The sequence below is a fragment of the Schistosoma haematobium genome, chromosome 7 (genome assembly GCF_000699445.3).
Source record: "Schistosoma haematobium chromosome 7, whole genome shotgun sequence".
Lineage (NCBI taxonomy): Eukaryota > Metazoa > Platyhelminthes > Trematoda > Strigeidida > Schistosomatidae > Schistosoma > Schistosoma haematobium.
In genome coordinates this window covers 18,584,912-18,596,388 of record NC_067202.1, presented here as the reverse complement: position 1 = coordinate 18,596,388, position 11,477 = coordinate 18,584,912, and the positions used below count along the sequence as shown (strand labels likewise).

Below are 11,477 nucleotides of genomic sequence, written 5' to 3'. Positions count from 1 at the left end.
ATATTTATTCACTTCATACAACTACAAACATACTACAATGAATGAAGAGATATTTGTATACTGAAAATCGTATTTATTAAAATAGTGAGTAAAAACGAACATCATGATGTATGAAAATACTGGAAGCAGCAGACATTATGACTGACATGACACCTAGTTTATTTACATTAGCCATGTTTTTCTAAAATTAAGATGGAATTATAAACTTTGCAGCATAAGAGCTATGAAACAACCTAAATAATAATAAATACTACTACAAGCCGACAAATAAAACATGAAAGTTCATAAAAACTGTCTTGCTGATTGTTACGGGAGAAATGAAGACATTTGACTGAACAAAACCTTTTTATTGTGTTTGATTAATTTCACTGTGTTTTTGGATGTATTTATTTTACTTAACTTCTGAACTTGTTTGTTTATATCATTATTCTCGGATATTTTGCTTTCTGTTTGTCTTTGGTTTGGTAATTGGGAGTTTTTACTCCGGGAACCTACAAAATTGATGGTTTGTTTGATAATCTTTATAATTATTGTTGTCAGGACGACATTTTGGTCGACTATTTGTGAATTGCGAATAAACTTTGGTACCTAAATTGGAGTTCGTTCTATGATTGATTTGGGTTCGTAAATTGCAAATAGATCGATATACTGTACTTCAATAACGGGAACAAGCAAAAACGTGGACGTAACACTGATGACAATGGATATAATGAATGTTTTGTCTCCACACAATTACGAATAACGAACAATTAATTAAACCAGAATAATGTTTTGAGGCCAACATTTAATAGAGTTCTGACGAAACAATCGAAAATCATGCCATTTTGTACTAGTTTGATGAAATCCTTTATGAAATAAACGGAAATATATTCTACTCATATTGTTTAAACTTGATCATCAAAACGTATTGGTAACAGTAGGCATTTAGAACATTGAATACGAATTTTTCGGATGTTTATATTTCGTAAACCAATTCAGTTAGATACGATGTCAAACGTGTAAATTGTATTTGAAAACGAGTGGTGCTCCAGTTATTTAGTAAGACGGAGAAACAAGTTGAGTAATTGTGACAACAACTAAAATTAACGAGCATGCAGCAACATACGCCGACTTAAAAATAGACAAGCATACAAACAAATAAATGACTCAGAAACAATTAAAAGGTCCGCTATATACGAAATGTAGAATAATTAGTGTGTGTTTAACAACAGTATGATGCAAGTTTATTTAAATGCTGGAAATGTGGCTGTGCTCTGTTTAGCCCAACTCAGCATTTCAAAACAGTTAGCATTGGTGATGTGATAATATGATCACTACTTCTGATAGGGTGAATAGACATCAACGATCGACAAGTAAGAAGCGTTTTGTTAACAAGATGATCAACGGTGTGCATAAGCAAGACGTTCAATGAAAACTTGATATTCCATTAATGTCTAGGCATCCTAAAATCATTTCGTTCAAAACACAGTCTATGTCAGTTATTGTTCTAAAATCATATGTGACATTTTTATGGCTTTTCACCTAATCAGGCAAACATCTGCATCTCCAAAAGCTACTTTTCATATATGTCATATCAAAACTCTGTCTCACATGGTAACGACAGTTTTATAACTGATGATATACAGCAAAATATGTCAACATGACTTTGAAACAAATTGAAACGAGTTTATCCATTTTTTAATTTTGATGAATACATTGTGACTATTGCATTGAAAGCAAATATCATTACTGCCAACTAATAGCAAACTAATTAAGTCCATCAATTTTTCAGTTTTTGGACATATTTCGAAACATGACCCTCCATGCTTATCTGAGAATGAATCTTACCCATTCCTTAGACATGTTGTTGAGCATCTTGGGAGATTTTGTAACCTTAAGTCACTTGTTTCCCCACCAATCAAATTCGCAAAAACGAAGTATTCAGCTGTCGAGAACGTTGGATAAAAGTGATCCTGGTAAAGGAGTACTTTAAAGTTAATCATTTTAAGTTTGATCTCTGTGTGTACAGGTGATATGACAAATGGTTTAGTTAACTATCAATAAAACAACCCCTCCCTATGTGATAAGTCAAATATGACAAATGACTATTTCCAATTTGTTCACTTTTGTATTTATCCTGCAGATACTTGACATTTACGTTACGTTTCCGTTTGAGAGTTCCATTCCAAATATTCTTTGTTAGTTTTGGAACTGTACTGCATACATGACATGTTTACTCACAATCGACATCCTCAATAATAATGCAACAGGTTTCTGAATGCATCATTTCCGGCGGCCAAACTTCAAATTCTGTATAAAACAACATGCTCAGTAACTCAATCGAAGGTTGATAAGCATCCTTTTCATGTTACCGCCAATTGTATTTATAAATTTACGTGTACCTGCCAAAGCAGCTACACTGGCCGAACAAAAAGAGGGGAATATCTCAGATTTTTTTTAATATGTTCTAAAAAGCCTCAGAACAAGAGAAAGAAAGACTACAAATATTGCAATCACCAAACATCTTCTTGATACAGGACATCAGGTCGATACCCTAAAATCATTCAAGGTGATTAGCAAGCCGCCAAACTCCAGTCTTCTGACGTTTGCTGGAGTAGTTGCTCTCAGGAGCCAAAAGCCCGATTTATGCGTTCAAAAGGAGGAGGTTGTAAGATACATTTTGAAGGTTTTGTGTGTTGGTGAAAATCCCTCCATGTATATACTTGTACTTTGTTCCTATTGATCCCCTTAATTGTACATTGTTGTATTTTGATTACATTTGAATTGTTAATACTTGTATTTTTTATGATAGTTTTTGTTTTTCTTACGCATTCACTAAGTTTGTGTTTCTTCCTGAACTTCATCTGTGTTGCTTCACTTGACACTTGTTCTTGGCCGTAGCCATATTGATTTGCTCCTCCTTTTGTGTGTGTTCTATCCAGTCACGATAGAATAACGTTCATTTGTTGTGACTGGTAATTTTCCCTCATCTTCTATCAACTTCTTTATTTTTTGTAATTTAGATTTGATTGATTGAACAATTATTGGTTGAATAGCCAGGTGGTAATATTTGTTTAGGTAACGATTTACATTTAAATTTATGATGAATTATAGAACCGCTATTTACCCGAATACTTGTTTTGATTTCGACGGAAAAGGGCGCGTGTCTAAAGTCCCCGTTCGGCTATTCTTCTATCCAAACCTTAGTTTGGATTCTACAGTTCTAAACAATTATTAATTGGCCGAAGTCGTTTGGTAATCGTTCGCGGATTTGATAATCGTTTCTGGAAATATTTGGTCGTTTCGCTTATGATGCCAACTAATCGTCGAAGGAAATCAAGCTCAAAAATCGTTCATGTTAATGAAGAATCCCCTATTACCAAGCAAGTGCCTTTTGATGTCCTTAAGTGTCATGGTTCAGACTCGAATAGGATTGATTATCATGGTAGTGACTCTAGTCTTAATTCGATGACAGATGACGTAAAATATCTTTGTTTAAAGGAGAAGCAAAGGCTTGAATTATCAGGAAAAAGCGTTTTGCCTATAGCGCCGGTTGTTGGTCTAGAACTACCAAGGGTTGAATTGAGTTATTTCGATGGACAGCCAAGAGGATACTGGATAATTATAAGGGAATTTGAGACCTATGTAGCGTCAAGAGTCACTGATGATAGCCAATGTTTGCTCTATTTGATGCACTATTGTAAGGGCAAGGCAAAAACAGCTATTGAGGGTTGTGTCATGATGGAAGCATCCTCTGGTTATAAAAGAGCAAGGGAAATTCTAAAACGTTTGTTCGGACAGTCTCATTTAATCGCTCGAGAAACATTAGAGGACTTATTCAATGCTGTGAATTTTGATTATACTGACGGAGAACAACTATCAAACTTGGCTATTAAAATGGAAAACTATGCTATGGTCTTGGAACAGATGAATTATACCTCTGATCTAAATTCCTTAGTTGCTTTGGAAAGAATAGTGAGACTCTTGCCTCAACCTATGCAAGCTCAGTGGGCGGACTGGGTGGATAAATTGACCGAAGATGATAGAGAGCCGACGTTTCACGAACTCACTCAGTTTATCGCATCGCGTGCGTGAGTAGCTTGTAGTAGATTTGGACGGTTAGCAAATCGTTCACGAAAAGGGCATAACGTAAAGACAAACTGTCACGCGCAGCCGGAGCAAGGGAATAGTTCGACAGCGAAAACTAAATGCAGTATGTGTTCCTGCGATCATGCTATTTATAAATGTCCACAGTTCTTAGCGCTTACAGTTCAAGACCGATGGTCTCACGCTAAAAGCAAAGGCATTTGTTTCGTCTGTCTTAGACAAGGACATAAGGTCAATGAATGCAAGATGACAAGGCTCTGTAATGTTAACAGTTGTGAGAAGAGACATCACGCTCTGCTGCACATCGACTCGACAAGCCACGGTGTAAATGATAAGCTATCATGCCCGGAATTAGGAAACGAGTTGTTAATTATACTAGTAAAGTACAGTCGTTGGAGAACGAAATACTTAAGCCTTATGATGTAGAGCTTGTAGATGTCCATTCAAGCGATAAGTCGTTATCAGTAGCCAATAAGGCAGCTATAAAGATTGTGGAAGGGCGCACGTGCTTCGTCAGTGGTCATTTTGTAGTTTCTTTACCGTGGAAAAAGAATCTAAATATGAATGTGGATAATTATGAAGTAGCAAATCATAGATTACAGAGTTTGAAGGGTATGTTGTCCAAGGATGTCAGTCTGCACATCAGGTGTATCAAAGGTATTGAAAGTAATTTTACTAAGACTTATGCGGAGAGGGTCCTTGAAATATATTTGCATTCTTATTATCGCCCTCGATGGTATTTACCTCATCATGCAGTATTAAACATGAAAAACCAGGAGAACTTAGAGTGGTTCATGATTGTGCCGCCCAGTTTGCAGGGGTTTCCCAAATGATATGATTTATCAAGAACCCGATACCACTGCTGAGTTAAGGTGTGTATATTAATAAGTTTTTGCAAGGAGGCAGTTGCAATCCCTGCAGATGTTGAAGAAATGTTCATGCAAGTGAAGGTCCCTGAGTCTGATCGAGGAGCTTCAAGATTTCTGTGGTGGCAGGAGGGAGACATGTCGATGGAACCATCCGAGTTTCAAATGACATCCCATCCACTTGATGCCACATCATCGCTATTTCACGCGAACTTTGCCTTGAATAAGACGGCCCAAATATTCTCAGACGGTTATGATGGTTATGTTGTAGATGATGTCAAGAATAATTTCTATGTTGATGATTGCTTGATATCCATTCCCACTTGTGATCAAGCAAACAGTTTCGTTAAGCATATAAGTGAATTATTATGTAGAGGAAGTATACAAAAAATGACCGATCTTGAATCTTGGTTCAAATGTCCTACTTTATTGCAGGGCGAATTTTATATAACACTCACTAACTGTCCGGAACATACTCCTGACGATATTGAGTTTAGAAAAACTGCTGTGGTTAACTTGAGTAGTATAAAGTACAACATGTCACCTATTCTCTCTTATTATTCCGAGTAGTTGAAATTAGTCAGAGCTGTAACCTGGTTTAGAAGGTTCATCGAATTCCTGATGGTACTTCGTTTACCGAGTTGTGAAGGATCCGTTCATCTAGGATGTTTAAAGGTCAAAGAGCTTGAGATTGCCAAGCGTAAGATTTTATTGATGGTTCAGAGGGAAGTGTATGGAGAAGTACTTAGTGAATTTAAAAACAGCAGTAAAGTAGTTAGTTATGATGATCTGAAAGGTTTATCATTGATAATGCTTGATGGATTACTCTGCGTTGGAGGTCGACTAAGATACTCAGATTTCCTTAATGCTTTTAAACATCCAGTAATTTTACCCAGTCGACACTTAGTGACGAAAATGATAATTAGACATTGTCCTAAAGAACAAAGACACATAGGAAGATCATGAGACAAAGGGTATGGATATGTGTTTACTTGTTTGCAAACATGGGCAGTACATATTGAAATGATGTGTAGTTTGATTACTGATTCATTTTTAATGGCTCTATTACGTTTTATTGGAAGAAGGAAACTTACGGAGATTAACAAGACAGTGCGTTAAGCTTCGTGATGACAGTTTCTGAGTTAAGCAAGTTTGTGCAGCAGTCGAATCAGAAGATAAACATTGAATTGTCAGCGAGGCCCCCATCCAGCAGCGTGGGTGGAGTTTGGGGAAGAGTAATTAAGTCTATATCACGACTGTAATTGTTGATCACCAGAGAACAAGTGAAGCAGGTCTCCTTGAAGCTTTGGATTAGTCTTTGTTGTTATAAATGTAGTTAGGTCGAGCAAGCGTAATGTTGTAAGTCCTACTCATTCCTATGGTGTGATATGTTATATAATGAACCATGACCGTAGACATCAAGGTAGCTTGTGTGGTATGGAGGGGCCAGTGTAAGATCCATTTTGAAGGTTTTTTGTGTTGGTGAAAATCCCTCCATGTATATACTTGTACTTTGTTCCTATTGATCCCCTTAATTGTACATTGTTGTATTTTGATTACATTTGAATTGTTAATACTTGTATTTTTTATGATAGTTTTTGTTTTTCTTACGCATTCACTAAGTTTGTGTTTCTTCCTGAACTTCATCTGTGTTGCTTCACTTGACACTTGTTCTTGGCCGTAGCCATATTGATTTGCTCCTCCTTTTGTGTGTGTTCTATCCAGTCACGATAGAATAACGTTCATTTGTTGTGACTGGTAATTTTCCCTCATCTTCTATCAACTTCTTTATTTTTTGTAATTTAGATTTGATTGATTGAACAATTATTGGTTGAATAGCCAGGTGGTAATATTTGTTTAGGTAACGATTTACATTTAAATTTATGATGAATTATAGAACCGCTATTTACCCGAATACTTGTTTTGATTTCGACGGAAAAGGGCGCGTGTCTAAAGTCCCCGTTCGGCTATTCTTCTATCCAAACCTTAGTTTGGATTCTACAGTTCTAAACAATTATTAATTGGCCGAAGTCGTTTGGTAATCGTTCGCGGATTTGATAATCGTTTCTGGAAATATTTGGTCGTTTCGCTTATGATGCCAACTAATCGTCGAAGGAAATCAAGCTCAAAAATCGTTCATGTTAATGAAGAATCCCCTATTACCAAGCAAGTGCCTTTTGATGTCCTTAAGTGTCATGGTTCAGACTCGAATAGGATTGATTATCATGGTAGTGACTCTAGTCTTAATTCGATGACAGATGACGTAAAATATCTTTGTTTAAAGGAGAAGCAAAGGCTTGAATTATCAGGAAAAAGCGTTTTGCCTATAGCGCCGGTTGTTGGTCTAGAACTACCAAGGGTTGAATTGAGTTATTTCGATGGACAGCCAAGAGGATACTGGATAATTATAAGGGAATTTGAGACCTATGTAGCGTCAAGAGTCACTGATGATAGCCAATGTTTGCTCTATTTGATGCACTATTGTAAGGGCAAGGCAAAAACAGCTATTGAGGGTTGTGTCATGATGGAAGCATCCTCTGGTTATAAAAGAGCAAGGGAAATTCTAAAACGTTTGTTCGGACAGTCTCATTTAATCGCTCGAGAAACATTAGAGGACTTATTCAATGCTGTGAATTTTGATTATACTGACGGAGAACAACTATCAAACTTGGCTATTAAAATGGAAAACTATGCTATGGTCTTGGAACAGATGAATTATACCTCTGATCTAAATTCCTTAGTTGCTTTGGAAAGAATAGTGAGACTCTTGCCTCAACCTATGCAAGCTCAGTGGGCGGACTGGGTGGATAAATTGACCGAAGATGATAGAGAGCCGACGTTTCACGAACTCACTCAGTTTATCGCATCGCGTGCGTGAGTAGCTTGTAGTAGATTTGGACGGTTAGCAAATCGTTCACGAAAAGGGCATAACGTAAAGACAAACTGTCACGCGCAGCCGGAGCAAGGGAATAGTTCGACAGCGAAAACTAAATGCAGTATGTGTTCCTGCGATCATGCTATTTATAAATGTCCACAGTTCTTAGCGCTTACAGTTCAAGACCGATGGTCTCACGCTAAAAGCAAAGGCATTTGTTTCGTCTGTCTTAGACAAGGACATAAGGTCAATGAATGCAAGATGACAAGGCTCTGTAATGTTAACAGTTGTGAGAAGAGACATCACGCTCTGCTGCACATCGACTCGACAAGCCACGGTGTATATGATAAGTCATCATGCCCGGTATATAGGAAAAGAGTTGTTAATTATACTAGTAAAGTACAGTCGTTGGAGAACGAAATACTTAAGCCTTATGATGTAGAGCTTGTAGATGTCCATTCAAGCGATAAGTCGTTATCAGTAGCCAATAAGGCAGCTATAAAGATTGTGGAAGGGCGCACGTGCTTCGTCAGTGGTCATTTTGTAGTTTCTTTACCGTGGAAAAAGAATCTAAATATGAATGTGGATAATTATGAAGTAGCAAATCGTAGATTGCAGAGTTTGAAGAGTATGTTGTCCAAGGATGTCAGTCTGCACATCAGGTGTATCAAAGGTATTGAAAGTAATTTTACTAAGACTTATGCGGAGAGGGTCCTTGAAATATATTTGCATTCTTATTATCGCCCTCGATGGTATTTACCTCATCATGCAGTATTAAACATGAAAAACCAGGAGAACTTAGAGTGGTTCATGATTGTGCCGCCCAGTTTGCAGGGGTTTCCCAAATGATATGATTTATCAAGAACCCGATACCACTGCTGAGTTAAGGTGTGTATATTAATAAGTTTTTGCAAGGAGGCAGTTGCAATCCCTGCAGATGTTGAAGAAATGTTCATGCAAGTGAAGGTCCCTGAGTCTGATCGAGGAGCTTCAAGATTTCTGTGGTGGCAGGAGGGAGACATGTCGATGGAACCATCCGAGTTTCAAATGACATCCCATCCACTTGATGCCACATCATCGCTATTTCACGCGAACTTTGCCTTGAATAAGACGGCCCAAATATTCTCAGACGGTTATGATGGTTATGTTGTAGATGATGTCAAGAATAATTTCTATGTTGATGATTGCTTGATATCCATTCCCACTTGTGATCAAGCAAACAGTTTCGTTAAGCATATAAGTGAATTATTATGTAGAGGAAGTATACAAAAAATGACCGATCTTGAATCTTGGTTCAAATGTCCTACTTTATTGCAGGGCGAATTTTATATAACAATCACTGACTGTCCGGAACATACTCCTGACGATATTGAGTTTAGAAAAACTGCTGTGGTTAACTTGAGTAGTATAAAGTACAACATGTCACCTATTCTCTCTTATTATTCCGAGTAGTTGAAATTAGTCAGAGCTGTAACCTGGTTTAGAAGGTTCATCGAATTCCTGATGGTACTTCGTTTACCGAGTTGTGAAGGATCCGTTCATCTAGGATGTTTAAAGGTCAAAGAGCTTGAGATTGCCAAGCGTAAGATTTTATTGATGGTTCAGAGGGAAGTGTATGGAGAAGTACTTAGTGAATTTAAAAACAGCAGTAAAGTAGTTAGTTATGATGATCTGAAAGGTTTATCATTGATAATGCTTGATGGATTACTCTGCGTTGGAGGTCGACTAAGATACTCAGATTTCCTTAATGCTTTTAAACATCCAGTAATTTTACCCAGTCGACACTTAGTGACGAAAATGATAATTAGACATTGTCCTAAAGAACAAAGACACATAGGAAGATCATGAGACAAAGGGTATGGATATGTGTTTACTTGTTTGCAAACATGGGCAGTACATATTGAAATGATGTGTAGTTTGATTACTGATTCATTTTTAATGGCTCTATTACGTTTTATTGGAAGAAGGAAACTTACGGAGATTAACAAGACAGTGCGTCAAGCTTCGTGATGACAGTTTCTGAGTTAAGCAAGTTTGTGCAGCAGTCGAATCAGAAGATAAACATTGAATTGTCAGCGAGGCCCCCATCCAGCAGCGTGGGTGGAGTTTGGGGAAGAGTAATTAAGTCTATATCACGACTGTAATTGTTGATCACCAGAGAACAAGTGAAGCAGGTCTCCTTGAAGCTTTGGATTAGTCTTTGTTGTTATAAATGTAGTTAGGTCGAGCAAGCGTAATGTTGTAAGTCCTACTCATTCCTATGGTGTGATATGTTATATAATGAACCATGACCGTAGACATCAAGGTAGCTTGTGTGGTATGGAGGGGCCAGTGTAAGATCCATTTTGAAGGTTTTTTGTGTTGGTGAAAATCCCTCCATGTATATACTTGTACTTTGTTCCTATTGATCCCCTTAATTGTACATTGTTGTATTTTGATTACATTTGAATTGTTAATACTTGTATTTTTTATGATAGTTTTTGTTTTTCTTACGCATTCACTAAGTTTGTGTTTCTTCCTGAACTTCATCTGTGTTGCTTCACTTGACACTTGTTCTTGGCCGTAGCCATATTGATTTGCTCCTCCTTTTGTGTGTGTTCTATCCAGTCACGATAGAATAACGTTCATTTGTTGTGACTGGTAATTTTCCCTCATCTTCTATCAACTTCTTTATTTTTTGTAATTTAGATTTGATTGATTGAACAATTATTGGTTGAATAGCCAGGTGGTAATATTTGTTTAGGTAACGATTTACATTTAAATTTATGATGAATTATAGAACCGCTATTTACCCGAATACTTGTTTTGATTTCGACGGAAAAGGGCGCGTGTCTAAAGTCCCCGTTCGGCTATTCTTCTATCCAAACCGAAGTTTGAATTCTACAAAGTTTATTAATTTTTCCCTGATTTGGTGATTATTATTCCTTTGTTATATCTGAATATTTCTCCTTTGCTTTGAACTCTTTCTTTGATTTATCACACCATTGAGTTGTATTCCAACTATCTTATTCTATCAACTGAACTCTACTCATTTCATTCCTATCAAGGTTTACTTGTTTCTAAACGTTTGAACTGTTGTCTCGATGTTCCTTCCTCACATAAGGTATATATTTTGAATAGTAAGTCTATTAAATTTATTTAAACCCTTGCTATACCTTTCGAATATGTCTTCAATATAACGTCCAATCAGACTCTTTCATGTAAGTGATTTAAACCCATTATGTAATTATGATTTTAAATATCACAGGTTGTAAGCAGCTGACAAGAACCAACGAAATAAAAATGAATTCATGCTATTCTGCTAGAATATTTGTTCTTGCTCTTTTCAAAATGATAAAGGAAACTGTGTGTATGAAATTTCCACAGGTGTTCAATCACACACTCTTAACCATTTCCCATAATATGATACCGTGCTACTCAGTTTTCATTCAAATCATAAGCATTTATGTTCTCACTTGCTCTACAATGCAAGTGAATATGCATCGCACCCGTCACCATTAAGCTACACATTTTCATACCATTCTTTAAGATCAATGGAGATTGGTTAATTTGCTCAAAATCAAACGTCAAAATTGCTCTGATTACGAAATTTGAAACGTCTGTTTATAAATATATTACCGCTTATAATTAAGATCGTCTTCCATCTGAAA

The 11,477-nt window shown here is 36.7% G+C and overlaps 1 protein-coding gene across 1 annotated transcript; it reads left to right on the top strand.

Annotated features, from left to right (window-relative positions):
* The first annotated feature begins 6,325 nt into the window (after positions 1-6,325).
* On the top strand, positions 6,326-10,623 carry MS3_00009756 (uncharacterized protein). The gene has a single exon (XM_051218156.1). The coding sequence runs from the start codon at positions 7,045-7,047 to the stop codon at positions 7,828-7,830; it is 786 nt and encodes a 261-aa protein (XP_051064601.1). The 5' UTR covers positions 6,326-7,044; the 3' UTR covers positions 7,831-10,623.
* Positions 10,624-11,477: the final 854 nt, after the last annotated feature.